The sequence below is a fragment of the Embiotoca jacksoni genome, unplaced genomic scaffold (genome assembly GCF_022577435.1).
Source record: "Embiotoca jacksoni isolate LCO1_2020_lvr unplaced genomic scaffold, fEmbJac1.0.p SCAF_5, whole genome shotgun sequence".
Taxonomy (NCBI): domain Eukaryota; kingdom Metazoa; phylum Chordata; class Actinopteri; family Embiotocidae; genus Embiotoca; species Embiotoca jacksoni.
The window spans coordinates 10,933,969-10,960,441 of NW_027185403.1; the positions used below are offsets into that span (position 1 = coordinate 10,933,969).

General features: G+C 42.8%; 3 protein-coding genes across 4 annotated transcripts; 1 reads left to right on the top strand and 2 right to left on the bottom strand.

Annotated features, from left to right (window-relative positions):
- Nucleotides 1-3,556: 3,556 nt before the first annotated feature.
- On the bottom strand, nt 3,557-8,503 carry LOC138210993 (voltage-gated monoatomic cation channel TMEM109-like). Of its 2 annotated transcripts, XM_069170477.1 has the most exons (4): nt 7,448-8,503; nt 7,046-7,105; nt 5,593-5,695; nt 3,557-5,316 (listed from the first exon to the last, which is right to left on the bottom strand). In XM_069170477.1, the coding sequence occupies exons 1-4, from the start codon at nt 7,640-7,642 to the stop codon at nt 4,961-4,963; spliced, it is 714 nt and encodes a 237-aa protein (XP_069026578.1). In that variant the 5' UTR covers nt 7,643-8,503; the 3' UTR covers nt 3,557-4,960. The 2 variants fall into 2 exon arrangements, with proteins under 2 accessions (XP_069026578.1, XP_069026579.1); XM_069170478.1 differs by lacking the exon at nt 7,046-7,105 and having other exon boundaries at nt 4,829-5,316; nt 7,448-8,502.
- A 142-nt stretch (nt 8,504-8,645) lies between these two features.
- rnf20 (ring finger protein 20, E3 ubiquitin protein ligase) lies at nt 8,646-19,473 on the bottom strand. The gene is made up of 22 exons (XM_069170476.1): nt 19,387-19,473; nt 18,851-19,031; nt 18,671-18,739; nt 18,483-18,581; nt 18,240-18,387; nt 17,949-18,134; nt 17,735-17,850; nt 16,469-16,615; nt 16,290-16,364; nt 16,035-16,154; nt 15,448-15,627; nt 15,230-15,365; nt 14,982-15,103; nt 14,704-14,860; nt 14,273-14,600; nt 13,070-13,187; nt 12,695-12,844; nt 12,388-12,600; nt 11,952-12,077; nt 11,287-11,427; nt 10,621-10,725; nt 8,646-9,399 (listed from the first exon to the last, which is right to left on the bottom strand). Exons 2-22 carry the CDS (start codon nt 19,019-19,021, stop codon nt 9,223-9,225), a joined length of 3,084 nt encoding a protein of 1,027 aa, XP_069026577.1. The 5' UTR covers nt 19,022-19,031; nt 19,387-19,473; the 3' UTR covers nt 8,646-9,222.
- Nucleotides 19,474-23,333: 3,860 nt separating this feature from the next.
- aldob (aldolase b, fructose-bisphosphate) lies at nt 23,334-26,326 on the top strand. Its single transcript, XM_069171403.1, has 9 exons — nt 23,334-23,438; nt 24,197-24,309; nt 24,401-24,612; nt 24,735-24,789; nt 24,882-25,042; nt 25,124-25,207; nt 25,299-25,473; nt 25,578-25,777; nt 26,051-26,326. The coding sequence occupies exons 2-9, from the start codon at nt 24,198-24,200 to the stop codon at nt 26,144-26,146; spliced, it is 1,095 nt and encodes a 364-aa protein (XP_069027504.1). The 5' UTR covers nt 23,334-23,438; nt 24,197; the 3' UTR covers nt 26,147-26,326.
- The last annotated feature ends 147 nt before the right edge of the window (nt 26,327-26,473 follow it).

A 26,473-nucleotide genomic window follows, 5' to 3' on the forward strand; every position in this document is an offset into this window, starting at 1 on the left:
GTTTGTGTACGTGTGCTAAAAATCTGTTGTTTACATCTCTATAATTGTCTCTGGAGTACGACCACGAGCCTGTTTGACCGAGACTAAACCAACTCAGTGGGCCCTCCGGGACACACTGCCCCGCTCAGCCTTCCAATGACTGACCCGCCGGTTAGTCTGTGTGTTTCATTCACTGAACGTCTCCACTCTTACCGGCTCTATGTTCGAGCTATGTTTATTCTCTTCTCTTCCCCCTACTAATGCCCAGCGCATTGTTTCCTTCTGCAGATCCACAATCCTCCTGCTGTCAATGTGCCACCTGGTTACTCTTGAGGTCGGACCTGCTGGCCACATTTTGATACAATTCTTAAAGTTCTCTTTACCCACCAAATTTGTATTTTTTTTTTATAGTGTAGTCATTGTAACTAAATGAAGAAGTCAGTCTTTCCATGTAATATATTTCTTTCATGCTATTAATAACATTCATTTGTTGGCAGTGTCTTACAACTGTGACGCACTAATTCTCGCTGCTTTCTGCCATTTTTAGAAACTCTAAAATAAAGCCTCTTACCTTCTTCTACTCTTACTGCATTCTATTGCTCTTATTGAATAACTTGTTTTATTCAGTCCAATGCAGCCCTGACATGGGAAACAGATGATGTTCAGTTTTTCTTGTTATACTATGTCTGAAAAATGTCCAAGTCACCGTTAATGTTGCTTTTGTATTGAAAGGTCTTATTAAATGTGTATAAGTGAGCACACATTGTGTGTAAAAAAAAATCAACTATTTAATCTACTGTAGTCTCAAAAATGAATATGGAGTTAAATCCACATCTCTTGAAAACACTATCAACATAAAGCGAACATTATAATCTCAAATTGGATTTTTTTTTTTTTTTATTGGTTTACAATGAATTCAGCCTCAAACTGGTAAATCATTGTATTCTGTTCGCTCAGTTAATATATTGATATTTTATATGAAATGTTATATTAATAATGCAAAAGCTGTTATTCTACTGTATCATGGTAATAATTTTACATGAATATTCTCTATTTTTCACCTTTAAAAAAGCAGCAGCTAACAACTGTATTTTAGACTGAACACAAGAGCTCGCTTGTGATATTCTGATACACGTCTGTCTTTTTCCCGGCAGGTTTTGGCTCCAGCTGAGTTGACCGATGCTCCAACTGTCCCACTCTTCTCTGACACCGTGCTGCAGTTTGAAGTGAGGGGGATGCCCTTTAACTCCTCTCCCCCACTCAGTTCAGACTCAACCCACTGTGATATTTATACCTCAGACCAACTCGATCTCAGCTGATAGCCTTGATTTTAAAAGGTGCACTCAAATTTGTTAATTTATCTATTAGTGTGACACTAAAGGGATTGTTCAACATTTTGGAAAATACACTTACTCACCAGTGGTTTCTTGGAGTCTGGTTACCAGGCAACCGTTCCCAGCTAATAAAGAGTCTGGCTCATAACCACGAGCAAAATGATGGATGTTTCTCGTTGGATGTGCGGCCTGTGGCTCAGAAGGTCACCATTTGAGTGTGTGTGAATGGGAGGCAAAAATTTGAAAGTGCTTTGTAGACCACTAAGGTAAAAAGGTGCTGTATAAGTGCAGACCGTTTAGCTTCGTATTTGCCATACAGACCGAGAAAGAGAGCAAGTGTATTTTCCAAAATGTTGAACTATTCTTTTAAAATTTGTACAGTTTTTAAAGTACCTACAAGGAAAGACACATGTAGATTCACACTTCTCCCACATTTTGGGAGGTCCACAATGTTTCATTGTGTCAAATTTGATATTGGTAAACAAACAAGGAAAGAATGGAGACCATTTTTTTACACCTGTATCAATCCTATTTATCTCAGTTTTAACATCAACTTTAAAGCCTTGAATAATCATGTGTGCCAAGCAGAGCATGTGCCCGAAGATCACAAGTTCAAAGCCATAGATCAAAAATAAATTTTCCTATAAAAATATGCACTCTAAATTGAGAATACAGACATTTTTTTTTACAACAATTTCTTACCTGTTGAGTTTCACTCAAAAATAGTTTAATATGCTCATTAGCGGAACACAGCAGTGTGTGACTGTTATTGTACTTCTGGCAGTTCTGTCTGGAACATCATCTATCGCAGACCAGGTTGACTGTGAAAGTTTTCAAGGAAGACACAAACATCTCTGAGCTGCACTCTCGTCAGCATAGTGCCATCAGTGCAATGCATTATGAATCTTTCATTAGCAACTTTTTTTTTATGCTCTAACACAAACAACAGTAAACAAAACAGTAGGGCTGCATTCAGAGTTTAATAATAATATATTAGTAACAAATGTCTAATGTATTGATTTTGTTTGTTCATATTTGAATATCTTAGACTGCACAGTAAATAGTTTTTGAGAACATCATATATACATGTGCATGTGTCTGAGTGTATTTATACTTTGTGCCTGGTGCATCAAAGCTCACAACACGCTGAAATATGGTTTGTATTTGTCATGTCTTCACATGCAGCAGATTTACTTGTAATTCTCTTCACCGCCACTACAAGCACCACCTATCCAACCGCTCCATCGAGCCAAAAGCTCATCCAAGCATATAACCCCCCCCCCCCCCCCCCCCACACACACACACATACTGACTGGTTCACAGAAGACATTCAACAGAGCAGAAGGTAAATTATGACTGAGCCTTTTGGTGTGTCAGAAAGTAAAACAACAGGGCCACAAATCTGGTTGGCGAGCACGACAAAAAAACAATTGCAACACATTTCTAAAGTTTCAGTGGTCCTGAAAAACTTTATCACCTCATATTGATTTATGTAGGACTGCAGCATGTCTTTAAATGTTTTGAATCACACCTTTCTTGGTTCTCAGGACAGTACTCAACAACAACAAATGCTTGCGATTTGTATTTGTGCATTTGGGAAAATTTGTTTTATAACTACCTACTAATTATGCAAACATGTCTTTTAAGAGGAACCTGAAGGAATTACAGTCTGACCACTGAGAATTTGAATTACTGTACATGTGTGTTGAATTATAGGCCGTGTAGCTCTATGGTTAAATAATGATACAGTCACACTGAAATCTCTTCATTATGTGCCTAGAACACCAACTACAGCTGTGGAGATCATACAGAGAAAACCCTTTAAAAACTACAGTATGAAACAAAAACTATACTTGACCCGGTCAATGTTCAGCTTCAAATCAGTGAATTTAAGACGCAGTCGAGTTAGAGCTGCAAGATTTATGGTAATAATGAGGATATAATAAAACAAAGCGTGGGAATGTGTCACTGTTTATATGTTGGTTTTTTTTTTTACCATTTGGGGGCATTGGAAACAACACAACGCTGAGATACAGTATTATCATCTTGTAACTTGTTATGCAAGTTTCTTAGAAAAGAGCTCCTCATTTACACTTTGAACAGACCTAGAGCAAAATGAGCATTTATTTGGTGTTGTGTTCTGAATCCAAGTTCAATATTTAACCTACTTTAAACTCTGTTTTGGAAAATAGCAGGTTCTTTAGATGCTTTAATGGTTTCAGAGTTTTTTTTATTTTTTTAAATGAAACAGCTATGAAAGCAGTGAGTGTGAGCCAGGACAGTAAAGTTATGGGCTGGAAAACCTAAACACAAATAATAAACTCTGTAGAGCTGAGAAGAACTGCAGGATTGGATTATAATTCTCTGATTTCATTAATATAAGATACAATACCTTTAACTTTATATAAATAAATTTGATCCATTGTCAAAGGCTACATTTTCTAACATCTTCTCACATTAAGTGTTGTATCTTTGCATTTAGATTTTCATCAAATCATTATTCTATAAATAGATTAGCATCACATGATCACCGCTCTCTGTCTCTGTGATGATGCAGAGAGGTGGTGACATGAGGAGACCTCACTGCTGGTATCACTGTGGGTTCCTATCTGATCCACTTGGCACTCCACCACAGTACAGTGTAGGAGGTAAGTGAGCTGTGCTGCTGCAGGGTGAGCCAGTAGGAATGATAATTTTGGCTCTGAGGTCAGGTTATTCCACTCAGTCGGAGCAGCAGTGGGGGTGAAGACTGTTGGTGTGAACCCTGAGGATCAAAAAAGCCTCCAGCTGACTGACCAACAGGGAACCAATCCGGACTAAATTATGTACTGTATGGACTGACATAAAATTTGATTGAGGTAATTGGTACCAAGAGGATGAATCCGACATTTGGAGAGCCCCTGACTTTTCCTCGAGGACCCCCAGCAGCATGTAAAATACCTCAGCATCCACTCAGTGGGTTACCATTCATGATTCCCACCAAATGAAGCCTAATAACTTTGATGGCTTTACAGTTTTTAAGTCCATCAAAAGGTCACGATACTTTGGTTTATGATCCAAATCTCGCAGAACTAACGACATTGCCATCAGTCTCAGTTGTCATTATTCAGCACCTTAGTTTAGCATGCTGGTGAACATGTTTAGCATTATGTCTGCTAAATGTTGATGTTATCATTTGCATTGTGAGCATGTTGATTAAATGCTGAGTTTAAAAAGTCACAGACCTATGGTTGCAGACTCTTTCTCTTGTTTTAACTGAAAAACTATGTGCAATTTTACTTTGATTTCAAAAAAATTAAGTAAATACTTAAATTTTTTTTTTTTATTTTGCTTGAGATAGTGAAAGAGACTGCAGGAGGACCATTTATGATCTGACTTGTGGAATTATTTAATGCTGTGTGCACACTAGTCTTGCCGCTGCAGCCTTTTCATACCTTTTTTTTTTGTGTCAGTGACTACAGTTATTTATCCTAAATATAATCCATGTTTTTTTCTGGAGACAAACAAAGGCACAATTTCTGATTAAAAATCCCAGAGATTACTTTTATTTCCCACATTTGACACAGATAAAGAAATCATTACTTTTTTCTTAACCAATATTACCATCACCTTTGTCCATCTTAACTCTTTTTCAAGCTTCCCCATCACTATTCCCCTTTCCTCTTCTCTACTGCCTTCAGCCGGCCCTCCAGGGAGCTCAGTCGGCCCTCCACTACACCAGACTTTTCAGAGGCAGAAGTGAACAGAGTCAACAGGACGCACACCAGCACCAGGCCGGCCAGTCGAACTGCCGTGGTGTCTACACTGGCCTGCTTGTCAGTCACGATCAGTCCGAAAAGCCAGAGCGCCAGGACAGTTTTCACCACCCAGAATACCTGCCTCATCACACCAATCAGCAGACGGAAAACGATGGTCAGCACCCAGTAACCGATGAGGGCCACCAGACCCCACTGGGCGACGGCGGTCACGCCCTCCGGAGTGAAGCGGGGCAGAGTCAGTGAAGCTGTGGAAGGACGAAATCTAGCTTAGGCATATTTTCATAACAAAGAAAGCTTTAAAATACCTGTGTGTTACACAGGAAGCAACAGGAGTAAACACTCAGACTCATAAAGGAGTGGCAGAGAAATCGCCCGGAGGGAGAAGTAAGTTTGCATATTTTCACTTGCTCTTAAAACTTTCATTGCCATAGATTCTCTCTGACTCAAGCAAAACAATTTTCAGTGCATGCATACCTTACTGGTTCTTTTACAAATACCACAGGAGCTATTCGGGAACTCACCATCAAATCCTGTGACCCTGAGGATCTCTGTGACATAAACAGCGATGACATTCAGGCCGCTTGCAGCTCCTTCAGCCAGGAATCGGATCACCGTCTCCAAAAACTGTGGTGGTGTGGAGCGAGGGTGGAGACATGTTTTTTTTTTTTTTTTTTTTTATCACACCAAGTAACAATGAAGAGAGACAGCATTCTGATCAGGTGAATAATCATGCAGCGGTAAGAGAAATGTGCAGGCAGATACAACGTGATTTATAAAGGCAGCACTATTGACAGTTATAGCAGCACTTGCATGAACTCAGAGCTCTTATAGACGAAGTGCTGCTGAGCTGCTTCTTGTGATAAACGAAGTGCTGTATTGTTGACTTGGACAAACAGCTGTGCATGCGGGTGACAGCTGGACAACACCCCTCTCTATTCCTGTAGTGCCTCGGCTCACCAGCCCCCAAATCACACAGCACGCAGACACACAGTACAGCCTTGTCCAGCAAGGTCAAGGGTAGCCCAGTAAGTTGGACAAGTGTCTTATCTACACCTGTTGCATTACACACGCACATACGTGAGGACCGTCCAATATGTCAGCGCAAGAGTCACACTTATGTCACTCCACGCTAGTGTGTGCATGTAACTTGAAAATGCATCTCATCCTTTACTGCTGGCTCCATTTCAAAATAATAAACTTGGATTTTTCATTGAAGTCTGATCAAAAAAAAATCTTGTTAATGTTAAAGGAAGGTTTGTGCACCCACACACACTTTTTAAAAGACAAGCACCTAAAAGAAAAGAACGCATGAGGTTGCAGAGGTTCTTTTCCTTTTTTGGCTTCCAAAGACATGACAATCCTTTCTTAATATAATACTATTGCTCTAAAGCTGATTTGAAGATTCAATTTTAAGAGTGCAGAGTGTCCACATCCAAAAAACCTTGAAGGCAAAAGTTACACAACAGACGTTCACAGTGCACTCGTGGCTCCCACTGAATTGAATTGACTGAGGTTATCAGTCTGATGAATATCTTGAATAAATGTTGCCGTGTTAGATTAAATTTAGTGGAGACGATCAGTTCAGTGTGTGGATCTTTTTTCTTGCTTTTGCTATGGTTAAATTGTCATCACTCAACGCACATTTTCTCACTGGAAACAGAATCTTGGCATCAAATTTAGCTGGTGTGAGGCTTTTTGGAGACACAAAGTAAATTATGTATACATACCCCATATTTTACATCCAAACACAAAAACGGAGTCACAGTAAACTATTTCAGCTCTACTTATCAGCGCATACAAAATCTTATCTCCGCAACTTCACAAGTAAATTGTTGTCCCACATGCAAATATCAGTGTATGGAAACAGGCATATGGCTACAGCTTCACTAGACTCATGCTCCTACTCGGTGCACTAGCTATGGCGTGACATGGGCTAAACTGAGCCATGATGGCGACACCCAGGAGGTTTCTTACCATGGTCACTGTATAGATGTTCTGCTGACCAAGCACAGACTCAAGAAACAACACTGCACTCTGAGGAAAAGGGAGCCACAGCAGGGTGGAAGCAGGGAGACAGGGATGGTGTGTGAGGGGGATGCGTGGATATAGAAGACATGAAATGAGGTTAGAGATGATGAGGGGATCAGGAGGGAGATTAACAAGTTGAGGAGCATCGGGGAGAGGAATGTGTGTGAAGGGCGAAGGAATAGATGGAGAGAAATGACAGCTGAAAATTAGTGATCAGGTACAGTTAAGCATTGATCAGAACAAGCAGTGAAGTTAGACCAAAGAAACAATTAAAGAACAGAACTGAGTATAAATCCACTTCCTGGTGCAGGGTGGGTAATTATCCGGTGGTGCGCCTCCTCTCTGTACCTCAACAGCTGAACGTATCACGCCGGTTCCCACCACTGACTCCGCGTAGCGCTGGGCCTCCTGGCAGGTTCCTTCGATCAGGGTACGAAGGGTGACCACTGGTGGGCTGTCCGCCTTGGCCTGCTCAGCTCGGGCATCGGCTCCAGCCCAGCCCACCGCCACGCCGAGGAACAGCACAAGCAAAAACCGAGCCATGGCACGTCCACTGCGTCCGCAACCAGACGCGCAAAAGAAAAGTCCCTGCCGGGGAGATATGAGAACGATAGAAAAACGTCTCCAAAATGTGCACAGGTCAACACTGCAGCCCGGAGCAGGTTGAGCAGCTCGTGTTCAGTGATTCAGACAGGCTTGGAAATCAAAGATTTAAAAATGGCTTCTGTTGGGAGCAGTCGGAGCGTTTTAAATCAACATGCATCACCAAAGGCACAAACACGAGCCGCTTACGCTGATTCAAGTGTCCGATTCTGCAAATTAGATGAAAATGTGTTAGTGGACAAAAGTCCTTCTGAAAATGATCTCAGCATTTAATTATAAACTTTGGCAGCGCTGCAAATATCCAATCCGGGACCCCTGCGCTCCTCAAGGACGCTCCAGCATTAACACGGTCTATATTTGGTAAGAAACCGTTAAAGGCTTAGATCCAGCAGCGGCCGAGATGCGTGTGATCACCACTCAAGACGCAGCGGAAAGTTGGGAGTTAAAAAAAAGAAAAAAAAAAAAAAAGAAGAGATATATGGCAGGAATATGTCCAAAAGTTTCCTTTCCGTTGCAGCTTTACGACCACACGAAAGAAACGCGGTGACGCTGAGCTCACCACGAGTCTCCTAAAGCCTCTTATTTCTGCTGAGCTACACACCACTCAAGTTTGGTGCTCCTTTGTGTCTGAGCTTTCGCCAGACGTCCTACTGCGATGGATTATATTGCACAACCTTTACCAAAAAAGAAAGAAACCCTCCCTTGTCACCGTTCCCGTATGGCACTCCTTTCCTTTCAGCGATTCTAACGGCTGTTTCCACTGTTCAAACACGTCCGGATCCTCTGGGAGGAGGAGGAGGAGGAGGAGGAAGAAGAGGAGGAAGGCACTCTGCTGCACACGGATAAACACAGATTTGCACACTGGGACTTGTGGTTTAGCAATCCAGGTCAAATGGTAAGATCATTCACATGGTCTAATAAACATTAAAGGAAGCAGAAGCTGGACACTTGATTTCAGTTTAATAACTAGCAGATCCGAAATTCAGGGGATTTGTTTTTAAAGATTGGAGGACAGTCTGGAGTAGGAACAAGACGATTTCAAATGATAAAAAAAAAAATAAAAAAAATGTACATACACACCAACATTATCCAAACATCCACAACACTGGGAGGAATGCTGTTTTCTCACTATACTGGTTTTTTTTCCTTTGTATTCTGGTTTAAAGGCCTGTTTTCAAATGGCATGTTCCAGGACAGACACACAGACACACACACAGGCCTAAGTGTGAGATGCAAACGCTCTTTCTGCACCAGCATTTGAAAATACACAGTAAAGTGGTGGATACTGGATGGGAGAAGCTTCAGTCACTGTTAACAAAATAATTAAAGTGTCCCACTCAGAGCATGACTGCGAAGCTGAAATCACGGCGTGACTTCACACCGATAGTATCCTGCACACTCCAGAGGAGGGGGATATACATATTCAGAGGAGGAGACACACGAGTCTTCCTCCACGCAGTGTTAACGCGACCGCTCTATCTTGTTGCCCCTCTTCCTCTCCTGCGTTGGTGGCCGCAGCTTCAGCCGATGTAAATGCGGTGGAAGTCGTTTGCTCCGAAGGCGGCGTTGCACTTGGGGCACTTCCTCTGGCGGGTGTCGTACCGCGTCTTGACACACTCAAAGCAGAAGACGTGGAAGCACTTTGTCAGTACAGCGTCCTTCACCCGGGAGTTGCAGCACGGACACGTTAGACGTGCCTGAGGGAGGAAGGGAGGGAGGGAGGAAGGAAGGGAAAGAGAGAGGGAGGGAGAGAGGGGTTTGAACAATAAACCGAGATGCCATTTCTGTCCTCGGCTGAATGGTTCGAAATAACTGGACACAAAAATCTAGGGCAGCAGAAAGGCCTTGTGATTGTAGAGACTGGGTTTCAAGCTCGGCTGTCTTTTATGAGAACACTCAACACAAAAGTAAAGACAACAGTCGATTTATAAATCGGGTGTCATCATCATCTGAGCATTTATCAACCCTTATGCAGGTTTGTGGACAAATCTGGAAAAAAAACAGCGCATTATGCTGCTGCAGTTTGAGCTACAGGAGGCTAAACAGGCGTGACTACAATTTGTAAGTGAGGCATTTAATGTGGGCGGCGAGTCTTCCCACAGTTTGTTTAGAATTTCAAATGTATTACTCTGTTCCCTTCAAAAGAGCGTGATCACACTTACAAGATAGAGATCTGTCCACAGTTGTTTATGGATTTTGGCTGGAAGTTGATTTCAGACTGTGGTTTGCCTTCGATTTTTTTTTTTTTTTGTGCTATTATTCAAAGAATGAGGAACTGCTGGTTGTCAAGGAAAAAGTTTCACACTCAGAAATGCCTTAATGTGAGAGTAAGAGGCGGCAATGAATACCACTATTGTGTCTTAACATTAAATATGAAGTTACATCCAGCAACATATGAGCTTATCTTAGCACAAAGATTAGAAAAGAGGGAAATGGCTGCACAGGCTCTGTCCAAAGTTAAAATCTGGGCCGAAAAAAACGGTAAACCCATGTTTTTTTGTGGGGTAATGTGTTGGACTATTTCTTGGTTGAGACCAGGAACGTCCTGCAGTCTCCACTTGTTACCTTTCACGCGCTCTGAGCCAAGAAACCCTCCAGCATACTATGATCCTTTGTAAAATGTTAATTTCTAATTTTCACATTCAGACAAGTCACATTTCCTAAAATGTCAAATCATTCCTCTAAATAAATATGGACGTATGCCTCTATTCGTGCGGCAATCACGTAAAAATCAACTTGATAGTTGACAAATCTTAAACATTGAATAAATTTAGTTTTGTTAATTTTGTGACACCTGACTTTGAAAGGAAATTCACCAAAGAAATGAAAGGTTCTGCAATCTGGTCTCTCTGGAGCTGCATTCATGTAAAAAGAAAGTAGTTTATATAGTTTATATATTTTGCACCACTGAAACCTACCTTGTAATCATTGATTTCTTCATTTAGGATGTCGTCTCCGGTGCTGATTTTCTCAGCTGGCTTCTTGGCCTTCTCGATCTTTCTCCTCAGTTTGGAGATGTCCTCCTAAAAAAATATTTGGGACAGCTGTAAGTGGGTGCTGAGCGGTCTGACATTTAAGTTCATCGAACAACAGACTTTATGAACGTAATACTCTTTAGAGTTGGAGATTCCTGCTTTCATGAGTAAACAACACAAAATACATCAAGCCTTAGCAACACCACAGTAGGAAAAAAAAAAAAAGGGATGTGAAACTTTTTTTTACCATTTTTGTCGAGGACAACAAAATTGAAACTGGCAACACAGTGAGAAGAAACAAAGGTCTTGGTTCTCAAATCTAATGACCTTTTAGACAATATGCAGTGTATTTAGAGAAAGAGTCATCCCACGTGTCTCATGACAGTCACAAAAAAAATGTACATGTTCCCTGCGTTAAAGGCGATTTATATGTAGGATAATTGTTTTGTCAATTTGATATACGTTTACTGTACATCACGGTTATGGACAACAAACATTTAGCCACTCGTATCCCCCATATATTTCAATATGTTTCAAATGTATGTGTAAATAAACGTGTTGATTGAAACTTCGTGGTTTGAGCTAATGTGTGCCTACGTGTGTTGTCACCTGTGCTCGTCGGGCATTGAAGGACTCTTTCTCCCTGGAGATGCTGTTCTCTATCACCTCCTCTCTGACCAGGTTGAGCCGCTGCTGAACCTGCTCCAGCTGAGTTCGCACCTCCTCCGACAGCAACGCAGAGTCCTGAGCCTGGAGGAAGGATGAGAGTTGTCTCTATTCTATTCATACACTGCTCAAAAAAAATGAAAGGGAACACTTAAACAACACAATGTAACTCCGAGTCAATCACTTCTGGGAAATCAACCTGTCCAGTTAGGAAGCGACACTGATTGGGAATCAATTTCACCTGCTGTTGTGCAAATGGAATAGACAACAGGTGGAAATGAGGCAATTGTCAAGACAACCCTATAAAGGAACGGTTCTGCAGGTGGTGACCACAGACCATTTCTCTGTCCTCATCCTTTCTGGATGATTTTTGGTCACTTTTTCATGTTGCCAGTGCCCTCACCACTAGAGGTAGCATGAGGCGGTGTCTACAACCCACAGAAGTTGCTCAGGTATGTTTTTGAGCAGTGTAGTTTCTACTATCACGATGCATGTGAAAGTGAGTTTAATTAATAACTGTGCCTCTAAATGTCACAAGAGTTTCTTTAATAGCAGCTCTCCTGTTTGAGATCAGTTGACTCACCAATACTCATCTATATGTTTATTACCTTGCGTTTGTTCATGTCCAAAGCTTGTGTTCGAAGCGCCAGCTCTCTCTCTGCAGTGCTGATGGTGCCCTGCAGGAGGCGCTCCTTCTCCTCAAGCTTCCTCACCACCTGCAGCTGGGCATCGACCTGGAATCGGGCACAGTCCCAAAAACTTATGTTAAACAAAGATTTTAAAAAGAAAAACAACACAAATATCAGAGTCATGAACAAAGACAAACAGGAAATTGGGCTTGCTGTGGAAAAAACAGGGTTTTCAGTGAAAAACTAAGAGGCCTGATTGTTTTTGTCGAAGAATATGAATCCAAAGTGCATTCAAAGACGGAAAGAATTGACTGACGTCAGTAAACACTTCGATTGAACTGTTTGTATGACACAGCAGCATTAACAGGCCCCTGATCTTGAGGATTACACCGTGTGGAGTTGCCTGGCGGTTCACCTGTGTTTTTAAAGTGAGGAGTTGGTCGGCGAGCTCCTCCTTCTCCTCTTTCAGCAGCTTGTGGATCTGGTTGGACTTGATTCGTTCGCTCATCAGCTTGAAGTTGGCGTCATCTTTCTCTCGCAGCTGCTGCATCAGGCGAATGTTCTGTTCCTGCATGTCCTCAAACGCCTGGCCCGTCACATCCATCTCGCTCAGCAGCGCATCCTCCTCCTACAGATGGAGCACCGAGGGAAGAGTGTCAAGAGAACTAAAGGAGGACCAGGCAGAGGGTTTGTGACACAAACAACAGGATCAGCCTGCACACCTGTTTGGCTATAGACAGCTTCTTGTTGAGGATGTCAATCTGCTCCTCCACAGAACGGATCTTCCTCAGCGCCTCTTCATCAGCCATTTTCTTGCCCTCTCTCCTCTCCCTCTCCTCCAGCTCCCTCAGCCTCTGTCGCAGCTCCTCTCCCTGGAAACAGCACATCATTATTATGGAAATGTCAGAATATTCTATCTGGTCGTGTGTTGCTGAGCAAAAAAAATATAAATCCAAAGAGGGAAAACAACATTATATACAATATTCATACAGCATGGGAGAAATGTCTTATTGAAATCAATAGATCCACCACCACAACTTGGTCAACTGACTTCTCAGGTCTATGGTGAGATGTGTGTGTTGTGCACTGTTGATCACCTCTGACTTGGCCTTCTTCTCGGCAGCCATGAGCTGGACTTTGTCCCTCTGCTCTTTGGGTGCTGAGCGATACATATCCAGCAGCAGCTTCATCTCCCTCTGGGACTCCTGAGCTTTCCTGCACAGTTACAGTAAAACTCTTTAACAAAACTATCACTGTCATCTAAAATAAAAAAAACCAGGCCCCTTTTGAAAGTGATTTTGAAAAAAATTTAAGATGAAAAATGATGGAGGTAACCATGCTGCAGACAGTTGGGGCAGTCGTATGCACCCGTTTATTTCATGACAATATTCTTTGTTCAACTGTCATGTATTGAAACAAGAGTCTATTATTTGCTATGATCCCGTGCTGGTGATTCATTGAATCATATGACTCCTGCAGCCTGAAGATGACCCACAGGAATCTCTCCTCGGCAAAAACAGTATGACATATATTCTAAAAAGAAAACACAACTAGGCATTAAAAATTAAAATCCACTGCGGTGCTTTGAAAATATGATGATATCCTTTAAAAAATGTTTTTTAAATAATACAAGTGTTTCTCATCCATAGGGTTTACTTGGATGGCCCACTCGGGTAGATTAAGGACTGCACAGGTAGGTAACATAACTTAGTTTCAAGTCTACCATTTAAAATTAACCAATTTTTTTGCCACACATCTGTCCGACATCTGTAAACTGCAGCGTCTACCGAGTCTGCATTTGAGGCGTTTAGTGGACGACTGAACATAACCTGGGCTGACTCTCACACTGTAAACTGCATGAGTGTCTGCATGCACATTGGTCACACGCCACGCCACCCAAAACCTCAAGTTAATACTCAACCTGTGGAAAAAACGGTTATAAATTCATATCACTGCCAATATAAGTTTTGCAAAAGCACTAAAATTGGGCCTGACAATCAGATATATTATTACTGTATCATAACTTAAGTGTGGGTGAAATAGGCAGAAACATAACACATCTGATATTTTTAATATCAAAATAACATTTTCCAGCTTTCATAACATCATAACTGTGACTCTTAAATGTTTGTATTTTTTTAAAGGTATTCCTGTGTGTATTTGTGTCCGTGTAAAAACTTTAATATTCCTGCAGGGCTGAACGCTTGTTGACACATGGAGGACAATCTGATTAAACACGAGGCCACCCAGTTTCTACTCGTTTTCAAAAACTACAACAAAAAACAAATTTCCACACTTACTTAAGTTCTGCTCGTACGATCTTCAGCTGCTCCATCTCCTTCCTCTTTGACCCTCCGACCATAGAGAGGCGTTCCCCGGCTGACTCCTCAGGCAGGCTGCTGCTCCCCGGCTTATCCTTCTCCTCCTTTATCACACTGCTGCTGCTGCCGGTGCTTCGGGTCGGCCTCTCTCGCTCCTTCTCCTTCTCTTTCTCCCGCTCTCTGTCTTTCTCCTCTTTCTTTATATTGTCCTTTTCTTTCTTTTCTTCCTTGTCTTTATTCTCCTCCTTCTCCTCCTCCTTTATGGTTCCCTCTGGTTCTACACCAGGCTCTGTTTTCACTGAGGCACCTTTAGAAAGATGGTGAGACAGAACGAAGGGAAATGTGTCCTAATATATATCATTAAAACACTGTAAAATGATGTCTTAATAAAACTATAATAAAAAGGTTACCAGTGCTGCTGGGTGTGGAGGAGCCGTTGTCAGGCTCTGTCTTGACCACCGGTTCCCCAGAAACAGCCGGGGTCAACGGAGAAGTTGTCTCATCCTTCACGTCCATATCTGTGCTCGACTGGGATTGGAGAATGGCGTTGCCTTTTGAAGCGCGGACCTTCAGGAGTAAAAGATGTCCATAAGTGTGATTGTGCCGTTATGCGCTGCGTTGCTACACCCATTTCTTCCACAAGTGGGAGGTGGCGGCTCGAGATTCCCTTCGCCTCCCTCTGACCTACCTGGTTGAGCTCAGCTTGTGTCTCTCTCAGTCTCAGCTTGTATTTCACCACCTCTCCCTTCATCTGCTGGTTGTGGGTTTGCAGCGTGCTAATCAGGTGACGCATCTCCCTGTTGATCGGACCTGAGAGAAAGAGGAGGGCGTCGGGGAAGGGAGCACAGATTAGGACTGTGAAGCTAGTTTTATCAACAGGAATCTGATGCGACTCCCAGCGCTACCGTCTTGTAAACGCAACCTCGGTTAAGTTACCTGCTTGCTCGTTGGCGGCAAGAGTCTGTTCAAATTCGATGCGCAGCATCTCGTACTCCTTCCTGACCTGAGCCAGCGTGTCCTCCAGCTGAAACACCTCTGTGCGGACCTTCCTCTGCAGAGCCACCTCGTCGTTCTGCACTCAGAGGGGTTGAGAGTCAGAAACAGGCCAAAAGAAACCTCGGCCGATGCCGGCGAGGCACACATACGCAACCAACCTCCATGTGCTCCAGCTGTCGAAGACGTGCCGTCCTCGTAGTGTTGAGGCGAGCACGTGTCTCATCTAACTGAGCCTTGAGGATCAGGGACTCGTTGTAGAGCACAGAGAACTGCGACTGCAGACAGCGGTACTCAGATGTCTCTTTCACCATGCCCTCAGCTCGACTCAGCAGCTCCTCCTGAGAGGGACACAAGGAACGAGAGGCAACGAGGAAAGTCAGAGACATAAAAAGACACAGCAGACAAATATCAAATACAATAAAGAGCTGAATACAAACATGTTTTCCAGGTTCACCAAAGACACTTTTGGGTAAAAAAAAAGATTTTTTTTTTTTAAAGGATATTTTTTGACTCGTGTTGCACTCACATGGCTCTGCTTACTTTGAATTTGCTTCCATTTAAGTACATTTTTATCAAGGCGGCAAATTAAAGTAAGAGGAGTGTGTGATTTACTCATGCCACGTTATGCAATAGGCAACTCCTTTGGTTTAATAAAAGGTCAAATTAGCAACCGGAACTTTAATCATACTGTAATCCATCAATGGCTAATCTTCTAAACAAAACACACGGTGCTAAATATAAGTACCTTCATGTTGTTGTTGTCCTGGTGAACATTTTGCAGGTCCTGCTCGAGCTTCTGCAGCTCAATGAGGCGATTGTCTGCCAGCTCTCTGTTCTCCTCCAACTCGCTGTTCATTTCCTCAAACTGTTTTAAAGAAAGAAGAAAAAGTATAAAAGTTATGAAAAAAGCCAACTTCAGGAATCAAGCATTTCTGAGCAATTAGTCACACCAAACTTTGTTTTAATTACCAAAATCATGAAAAAAGAGAAGAAATCGTACCTTTCTCTTGTTAATGGTGATGGTTCCACATACACTGCTGGCCTCTCCACACACTTTATAGCCTTTACTGTTAAGCTGAGGTGCACAGGAAGGTTTACAACATAAATAAACAGACATTATGTATTGACATAACGCGCGTTATTGACACAATCTCCAGCACAAATCCTCATCGTGCTCACCCTCTCCAGCGTATCGCTCAGGTGTGAATTCAGTTTGATCTCTCGGCGGCGGATCTTCTCCATGTCCCACTGGAGGTCCTCGATCAGGGCCTGCAGCTCGCTGACGCGCTGGTCTGCCTTGTTTGCTGCACGACCCAGAGACCGGGACTGGATGAGACAGGGAAACAAAGGAGACTTGACACGGCACACAAGAGCGAATCGAAACATTCGACTTTCCCAGAACCACAAAACCAATGTTACCAAAAGATGATGGGTGTGACAAAAAAGCCAACGAACACCATGAGAAGGTGTGTTTTATGTAAGATTTATTTGACAACTAACTTCACGCAGTGAGTGTCAGTGTGACAAAGTTTCAAGGAATTAAATCAAATACTTTAAAATAATTCTCCCCCTGGCGAGTGGTTTAATTAATCTAAAAGCCGTTTGCCATTAAACAACAGAAGAAGAAACGGGCTGCGGTAAACGTGTGTGGCACTCTGAGGTTTTATGCTGCGGTGCAAACAGCAAAAACAAGCAAAGAAGAACGACTAAAGCTTTCAAAAAGTTCCGCGCGGAACTCAAGACCTTCAAAAATATAAACAATAATATGTCTGAAAGTCCACCGCAACTAACAGTCACGTGAGAATGAAGTACCGAGCAGACAGTCAATCCGCAGATCAACAATCAATGACTTCCTTTGTAACCAGACAAAAAAGTTTGATGTTAGACATGCAAGGTTTTAGAAAATAACTTTCTCTGTTCCCACCGACATCGACTTCCACAGCTCTCTCTAGCGGTAAACAAGGGACCTCATCTCAAAGATGAAGCTTAACACATGCTGCACATCAGCTTTGTCCACGGCAAAGGGTTTTAGAAGTTTGATGCCATTAATTTACGGTCACATCAAGAAAAAACATTACTGCAAAACTGGAGAAACTATATGGAGATAATGACAACGAGCTGCACAGTCTCTGACCACAGACAGCACTTAAAACTGAATTAAATAAAGAACATAATATCAACATAAACAAACACAGTTGTGACAGAATATCCGGGGAACACTAAAGAGTATTTTTACTTGTCTCTAAAATCATTTAAGATGCCCAAATTCTCTTATAAATAAACAGCCATTAATGTGGTGTAATAAATAGTCAAAGCAGATTTCATTCAAAAGTGCAGAAGTCCCAGCAATTTTAAGCAATTACACTGAGCATCTTTTTAACTGTCGAGGTTAGATGAACAAGAGGGTTCGCATATTTTATTCGGGACTAGAGACATAATTCGTACCTCGCTGGTCATTTGACTGTGCTTCTGCTTGAGGTCCTCAGTCAGCTGTTGCAGCCGCTCGTTCTCACTGGCTAGGAGGGTGTTCAGTTTTGAAGCTATCGGCCACGAGCTGCCCTCTGGAATGAAAAGCAACAATATTGTATTTAGTCGATGGATCCCTCCTAAATACATCTCATCCAGCTGCACTCCACAGACTCAGTAATTTCTTTCTCACCGGCTCCAGAGTCCAGCTCTGCCTTGAGCTGGTCCATGGTGCCCTTCAGACACTCGTAGATCTCCATCACACGACTGGCCTGCTTCTGGCTGGACTCCACCCTCTCCTGAAGCTCGGCCTCCATTTCCTCACTGCTGCTGCTCGCCAGCGTGGCCAGGAAGGAGTTGGCCGTCTCTCCTTGGTGACCTGGATGGCAACCACAGAAGACAAGGCTCTGGCTTGTGTTTTTTTTTTTATTTTTGTTATGTTATTGCTGTCAAAATGATGACACCATGTCAGTTTTGTCTTTACCTCTGTCCTTTGCCCTTTCCTGGTTGGAGTCGCCATCTGGTTCTGGAGTTTCTGGCTTCAGGCTTCGTCCCTCACCTGTTGGACATTTCTCAGGCTCGCTGCTTGCTTGGTCGTAACGCCTGATGACCAGTCGAACGTTTTCATCAAACTGAAAGACACAGAACGGCGTCACACTTTGACTTTTTGATCTTTATAGAGACGGACGCTGTTATGAAACTGTTTCTTCCTTGTGTGAATGTTTACCTGGTTCCAGTATCTATTGAGGATCAGCAGACTGGCATCGTCGGTCGCCTGGCGGGTCTCCAGTCTCTCAATTCGCTCTCGCAGTTCATCCTCTATCCCCTGAAAACCAAGAGATTAAACATTATTCGATTAACAAGGGGAGACACAAATGCAGCGTGTCGTAGAGACACGTCAGAGAATTCATTTACCTGTCTCAGATCAAGCGCCTCTCCCAACTTTCTGTTCTTGGCGTGGAGAGCTTTGATGTCTTGTTCCTCCTGAAAAACAAACAATACAAACAGAGAGAGAAAAAAACGACTTTACACGTCTGTGGTGAGGGTTACAAATAAATGTATAAGCTGTAGAGTGACGACTAAAGAGGGGCTCACCGAGTTGGACACCCCACCCAGTTTGATGACCGTCTCCACCGCGGTACTCCCCCCGGCCGCGGCGCTCACACCGGGGCCTCCGTCCTCTCCTTCCCTCTCCCGACGCTTCTCTGGGGGCGCACCGGAGGACGAGGAACCACTGGGGTCCGCAGGACGCTTCTGTCCCGACATCCTCGGAGTGCTGAATCAGAGGAGAGACGGAACAATGCAACATGAACTAAACCACTGAGATTCAGACAAAGATGACTGGTGTGAGGGGAATACGCTTCTCTAAAATGGCAGCAGGTGATTGCCCTAATGTTGGCTCTCAAATTTCATCGTCCAAAGCGATGAGCAGTCGAAATATCGTCTCCCCCAAATGATGTGCTATCCCAAGCTGATCCGTTTAGTCAGTGGGGGGCGGGGGGGGTTAGGCTAACATTAGCCGTTTGCTAACGCCAGCTTCAGCTGCTGATTTAATTTAACTTTTGTCCAACACATTAATGCAGACTTTTTGTAACAATGTCACGATCAATCCCAACTCATCCAAATCTTACCGCTCTCAGCGTTAACAGTTTTAAGTGAATAACTGAATCTGTCTGTGGATGTTGATATTACGACTTCTTGCCTCTCGGAAAAGGAAGTGTTCGTTAGTGCTGCAGGATCAACCCCCAGCATACACTGCGCCCCCTGCTGCCACGGAGTGGAACTACATTGGTCAATATTGATTCAGTGTCGGAGCCCTGGGGTTCCCTAAGATTCCCTTCATGTGGATTGAGGTCAGCCAAGTAGGTAGGTAGGTATTTACTTTATTAATCCCCGAGGGGAATTTTTTTTCGCTACAGCAGCATACAGAAGCAATAAGATAATAATAGAAATAATAGAATAAAATACTAGAATAGAATATAATAATAGAAAAGCAATAAAATAGCAGTAAGAAATATAAATATACAATATAAAATGCCCAGTTTATACAGTACATTATATATCTATATATATTATATACAAACAAACCAAGAACACAGTCAACATATATATATATATATACAGTACAGTATATATCTATATATATATTATATACAAACAAACCAAGAAACACAGTCAACAGTGTAATTGTACTGTGATGGATTTTGCCAGAGGTGAGTTATTGTACAGTCTTATTGCAGTGGGCAGGAATGATCTCCTGTATCTGTCCTTGTGACAGCGGAGCTGGAGGAATCTTTTAGAGAAAGTGCTCCGCTGTCCCTGCAGCAGGTGGTGGACAGAATTATCCAATATGGACAATAATTTGTTCAGCGTCCTCCTCTCCACCACCTTTTCCAGGCTGTCCAGTTTGTAGCCGATGATGGAGCCGGCCTTCTTAACCAGTTTGTTAAGTCTGTTGGTGTCACCGGCTCCAATGCTGCTCCGGTGACACCAACAGACTTGTACACATACATATAAGTATACATGTCATCATATGTTGCACAGAGACTCAGAACCGATCAGTACTTATATGGGCCTGTCTCGTCCCATTATTAACTAATGATTTGATAATAGCTTATTTAAAGTTGAAGGTTTATTTACATGTATGGCATTTTTCATGCAGGGTTTGCAGCCCATGGTGCTGTACACGACAAGCAATACCAAAGAACAAGCAAGAATGTAGCAAAATGCACGGCAATAGCACAGCATTATAAAATAATTGACTTGGATCCTTCTGCAAGACAGGGCAGCAAGTTCACATGAGAATGCTGGATCCAATTTGTACTTTAGTGATAAAAATCACAAACAATTTTCCAACTTTGTAGTAAACTTGGAGTTGTTTTTTTTTAAGTTTAGAGCTGCTGGACAATAACCATAGTGGTTTTCTGGCCCTATGGAAACTTTAAAGTGCAGCTTAATAACATTAATTTCCAAGACCCCAAAAGACTGCAGCTAAATCAAGCACCCCAGCACCAAAACATTACCTTACAGTAGAGAAACAATGCCTACAGTATCATCAGGGAACTGAATTAACAAAACCAATATTTCTCTTACTGGTATAATCTTAGCTGGTACATACAGTGGTGTGAAAAAGCATTTGCTCCCTTCCTGAGTTCCAATTTTTTTGCATGTCTGTCACACTTAAATGTTTCAGATCATCAAACAAATTTAAATATTATTCAAAGATAACACAAGTAAACACAAAATGCAGTTTTTAAGTGAAGGTTTTTATTATTAAGGGAGAAAAAAAAAAATCCAAATCCACATTGCCCTGCGTGAAAAAGTGTTTGCCCCCTCCTGTTAAAACATAACTTAACTGTGGTTTATCACACCTGAGTTCAATTTCTCTAGCCACACCCAGACCTGATTACTGCCACACCTGTTCTCAATCAAGAAATCACTTAAATAGGACCTGCCTGACAAAGTGAAGTTGACCAAAAGATCCTCAAAAGCTAGACATCATGCCGCGATCCAAAGAAATTCAGGAACAAATGAGAAAGAAAGTAATTGAGATCTATCAGTCTGGAAAAGGTTCTAAAGCCATTTCTAAAGCTTTGGGACTCCAGCGAACCACAGTGAGAGCCATTATCCTCAAATGGAGAAAACATGGAACAGTGGTGAACCTTCCCAGGAGTGGCCGGCCGACCAAAATTACCCCGAGAGCGCAGCGACGACTCATCCGAGAGGTCACAAAAGACTCCACAACAAAATCCAAAGAACTGCAGGCCTCACCTGCCTCAGTTAAGGTCAGTGTTCATGACTCCACCATAAGAAAGAGACTGGGCAGAAATGGCTGCATGGCAGAGTTCCAAGACCAAAACCACCGCTGAGCAAAAAGAACATTAAGGCTCGTCTCATTTTTGCCAGAAAACATCTTGATGATCCCCAAGACTTTTGGGAAAATACTCTGCGGACTGACGAGACAAAAGTTGAACTTTTTGGAAGGTGTGTGTCCCGTTACATCTGGCGTAAAAGTAACACCGCATTTCAGAAAAAGAACATCATACCAACAGTAAAATATGGTGGTGGTAGTGTGATGGTCTGGGGCTGTTTTGCTGCTTCAGGACCTGGAAGACTTGCTGTGATAAATGGAACCATGAATTCTACTGTCTACCAAAAAATCCTGAAGGAGAATGTCCGGCCATCTGTTCGTGACCTCAAGCTGAAGTCAACTTGGGTTCTGCAGCAGGACAATGATCCAAAACACACCAGCAAGTCCACCTCTGAATGGCTGAAGAAAAACAAAATGAAGACTTTGGAGTGGCCTCGTCAAAGTCCTGACCTGAATCCTATTGAGATGCTGCGGCATGACCTTAAAAAGGCAGTTGGTGCTGGAAAACCCTCCAATGTGGCTGAATTTCAACAACTCTGTAAAGAGGAGTGGGCCAAAATTCCTCCACAACGCTGTAAAAGACTCATTGCAAGTTATCGCAAACGCTTGATTGCTGTTGTTGCTGCTAAGGGTGGCCCAACCAGTTATTAGGTTTAGGGGGCAAACACTTTTTCACACAGAGCCATGTGGGTTTGGATTGTTTTTCTCCCATAATAATAAAAACCTTCATTTAAAAACTGCATTTTGTGTTTACTTGTGTTATTTTTGACTAATATTTAAATGTGTTCGATGATCTGAAACATTTAAGCGTGACAAACGTGCAAAAAAATAAGAAATCAGGAAGGGGGCAAACACTTTTTCACACCACTGTATTTACGCCACATATACATTTGCTAGGTTAAGCAACGTTGTCGAGACCACATGGATCCCACCGCTACTGACTTTCTGCTTTTCAGTCCTTATGTAAAAAGGTATGTAAAACAGGGACTCATGGACAAAAACTGAACTCTGATCAGGAACACTAAAAAGTACATTGGACTGGGTGCAGAGTCCAGGTTGTGTAAAGGCTGGCTTATAATTTGTGAGTTACAAATCCACCCCAGCCGGGTTCAAATTATGGACTGGTGTTGACACGAAACTCTCCACATTTTAATGTATAAGTACAAATTTGAAACATTAGTATCATGCATGAATGTAAAGATAACTTCCAACCACCATCCTGTTTTTCTTTCTTTTTTTTTTTTTTTTTGGGGGGGGGGGGGGGGGGGAGGAGGGGAGGAGGAGGAGGAAGCGTAACTATCCTCTACGCCTTAATGATAGAGAGATAAGCTTTTGCAGATTTCATCAGGACATAAACACTGAAACCTGAATTGCAACATTGCAGAACACCTCTCACATTACATTTCATCATCTCTTAAAGTGCAGCAACACTCTACAGTGAGCAACAAAGGGTGAAGGGAGGGGAGTGGGTATTTCAGGACGGTGTGATTCTTGCATGCGTGGAGATGTCATAAAACAGTGTTCCCTACTTGTTTTTCGCTCACACCCCCACGCCCTGATATGAACTAAGTCCACAAAAGCTCATTGATGCCGCTGCCGGAAACACCGCCCCTGTGCGTCTGACTGGGCCAATTGCGTTACAGAGGGGCCACACGCCCCGCCACATCACGAGCACCTCCTCCACACCGCAGAACAGGCCATAAATACGGTTTTACCCACAATACGGTCTTCTTTATCAGTTCAAGTACTGCTGGGAGGCTACGGAGACCGTCTGCCACTTCAGTTGTCGTTCCTGTTTGACCAAACTCTCAAGTAAGACGTGATTTCAACTTTTCAGCTCTTCTAATAATATTTTTCATCAAAAGTGATCTGAACAATGTTTTTCCTGCTTTCTGCAGGCTTAGTCTGCATCTGTTTCCTCAAGTTTTAAATGCGCAGGGATAGCTTTATTGATTTAAGTTGCAAGTTTTTACTAAAACTGGATAACTGGATAAACAGGTTGTTATGACGTGTGCTCGAACTACTTTAATAGAACAAGTAGTTTAAACATCTTTTTTTGCATTATACATTGCTGTCGATTTTACTTTGAAAGGGTCCATGTTGACGTGTGTTTTCTGCTGATGGTCGTCTGTGTGCTTTTTGGGGGGGGGGGGTTGTACAAACACTTGAAGGCTGTTCAGTCTGTCGTTTATGATTTCTTAATTTTTTTATTTTTTTATTTATTTTTAATTTTATTATTTATAGCAAACTATGATCATGCTAAGCCATCACGTTGTGTTGTTTAATGCATTATTCTGCAGAAAGCATTGGGTAAACTTGTAGCCATAATCTTCAAGTGAACTTTGAACTTATGTTGCACATTGAAAGGGCGAACTTATGTTTTGAAGGCCAAAATTCAACCATGCAAACTAAATATTTAACTGCAGAGGTGGTGCAAGAGAAGCACGATGTTGGAGTTTTGTTGAATTCGATGGGTGTAAAAAAGAAATCTTCCTCATATTTTGTAGAACCTTGAAGCGTTTCTGAACACCTGTCAAATAACTTGTATTTATTTTTTTTGTCTCTACTAGGATGACTCATCAGTTCCCATCCCTTTCTCCGGAGCAGAAGAAGGAGCTCTCTGACATTGCTCAGAGGATCGTGGCTCCTGGAAAGGGAATTCTGGCTGCAGATGAATCAACAGGTGAGCCAAGGTCTCAGTTATTATTCCATGATGTGAGAGGTAAGTGCAGTGTGTGCAACTCAAATGATTTTCCATCTGCTCTTTTTTCAAGGCACCATGGGAAAGCGTCTCCAGAAAATCAACGTGGAGAACAACGAGGAGAACCGTCGCTTCTTTCGTGACATCCTTTTCTCCTCCGATCCCTCCATCTCCAACAGCGTGGGTGGGATCATCTTCTTCCACGAGACGCTCTACCAGAAATCAGACAGCGGCAAGCTTTTCCCCCAAGTTGTCAAGGACAAGGGCATTGTTGTTGGCATCAAGGTGAGGAGGCTGCAAGTGGAAGCTTCGTTTTAAATCCCTTCATAGCACTTAAGACCTTTTTTTGGGTCTTGAGTTAAAAAAATGTCAAGCGTTCACTGATGTGTTTGGTTTTCCTGCTCCAGGTGGACAAAGGCACAGCTGGTCTGACTGGAACAGATGGAGAGACCACCACACAAGGTAAAAATGGACTCCAGAAGTGCAAGTCTGTACATTCCTTTGCTAGTGAAGCACTGTAAGCGTAAGTTACTAACGTTCTGTGGCTCCTCTAGGTCTCGACGGCCTTTCAGAGCGTTGTGCCCAGTACAAGAAGGACGGTTGTGACTTTGCCAAGTGGAGGTGTGTGCTCAAGATCTCGGATGGCTGCCCGTCAGCTCTCGGCATTGCAGAGAACGCCAATGTCCTTGCCAGATATGCCAGTATCTGCCAACAGGTACGTGAGTGTATTGCGATTTTTCTCAGCTGACAGTGTGAATATATTGGCTGAGACACTCATTTAGATTATGTCCACCAGAATGGCCTGGTGCCCATTGTGGAGCCAGAAATCCTGCCTGATGGAGACCATGACCTTCTGCGATGCCAGTATGTCACAGAAAAGGTTAGTACAGTAATTAAAATGTTAAAAAGATTTTACCATCACATGATATTTTGAAGGATGCCCACCAGTAAATGTGCCTGTTTGTCTTTAGGTCCTGGCTGCCGTGTACAAAGCTCTTTCTGATCACCATGTGTACCTGGAGGGCACTCTGTTAAAGCCCAACATGGTCACTGCTGGACACTCCTGCACGAAGAAGTACACCCCTCAGGAGGTTGGTATGGCTACAGTGACCGCTCTCAGGCGTACTGTCCCCGCTGCAGTGCCAGGTGAGTGTCATAAAACCAGCTTTCTCCCCATAACAAACCACTTTAAGAAAGGCATGGATGTTTCTTCAAGTACAAGTAGCATGCTCTTTTCTGGGTCTTTCCAGGCATCTGCTTCTTGTCTGGTGGCCAGAGTGAGGAGGAAGCCTCCGTCAACCTGAACGCCATCAACCAGGTGCCCCTCCTTCGGCCCTGGAAGCTGACCTTCTCTTACGGCCGTGCACTCCAGGCCTCTGCTCTTGCAGCCTGGCAGGGCAAAACTGCCAACAAGGCAGCTACACAACAAGTTTTCTGCAACAGGGCCAAGGTGAGAATCCGCAGGAACGAGTAGCTATCGAACAGACATGATGAAACAATTCCCACTTATCAATCTCTCGTTGTGGACTGCGCATAGAACTATAAAATAATTATTATCTTGCATTACCCAACTTTATATACTGTCTGGTAAATGATTGATTCTTAAAAAAAAAAAAACTTTTGTGTGTTGAGTCCAGCACTAATGTGGCACAGATAACCTGGCTGATCATTAACACTCAGATTTGACTTTGCCCTAACTTTTCCCCTCGGTTGTGCCCATCAGATCAATGGCCTGGCTTCCAAAGGAGAGTACAAGCCCTCCGGCTCAGGTAACCAGGCTTCCATGCAGTCGCTGTACACTGCCAGCTACATCTATTAAATACTGTGAACACTGAAACGACAAGAAAATACACATGGACCAAATGTGACTACAAGAACTTCTTCTGCTGAGTGTCCCTCTGCCTTGCACCACCAACGCCAGGGAAGACTTCCATCACAATGTTGAACTACTGTTTGTCTACTAAATGAAATGACTATAAATAAATGTAAAAGACCCAAATGTGTTTGGTATCATTGCAGTTCTTGTTGTTTGGGATCTGAAAGAGCACGTTGCAACCCGGAAGCCATACTTTTTTATAACTTAATTGTTGAAGTTACGTTTCCTAACGTGTGCAAGTGTGGAGGGTGAAACGTTTTAGGGTTGTGA

Bases quoted from the DNA above. Each gene is read 5' to 3' on its own strand.
- aldob (XM_069171403.1), top strand. From the start codon at position 24,198: ATGACTCATCAGTTCCCATCCCTTTCTCCGGAGCAGAAGAAGGAGCTC. The intron at 24,613-24,734 runs GTGAGGAGGCTG...TTCCTGCTCCAG, and splicing joins GCATTGTTGTTGGCATCAAG to GTGGACAAAGGCACAGCTGG. The intron at 25,208-25,298 runs GTTAGTACAGTA...GTTTGTCTTTAG, and splicing joins GCCAGTATGTCACAGAAAAG to GTCCTGGCTGCCGTGTACAA.
- LOC138210993 (XM_069170477.1), bottom strand. From the start codon at position 7,642: ATGGCTCGGTTTTTGCTTGTGCTGTTCCTCGGCGTGGCGGTGGGCTGG. The intron at 7,106-7,447 runs GTACAGAGAGGA...CCTTTTCCTCAG, and splicing joins TGATACGTTCAGCTGTTGAG to AGTGCAGTGTTGTTTCTTGA. The intron at 5,317-5,592 runs GTGAGTTCCCGA...GTCCTTCCACAG, and splicing joins CAGGGTCACAGGATTTGATG to CTTCACTGACTCTGCCCCGC.
- rnf20 (XM_069170476.1), bottom strand. From the start codon at position 19,021: ATGTCGGGACAGAAGCGTCCTGCGGACCCCAGTGGTTCCTCGTCCTCC. The intron at 18,388-18,482 runs GTAAACATTCAC...TGTGTCTTTCAG, and splicing joins TCAATAGATACTGGAACCAG to TTTGATGAAAACGTTCGACT. The intron at 14,861-14,981 runs GTAGGTCAGAGG...TTACTCCTGAAG, and splicing joins CACAAGCTGAGCTCAACCAG to GTCCGCGCTTCAAAAGGCAA.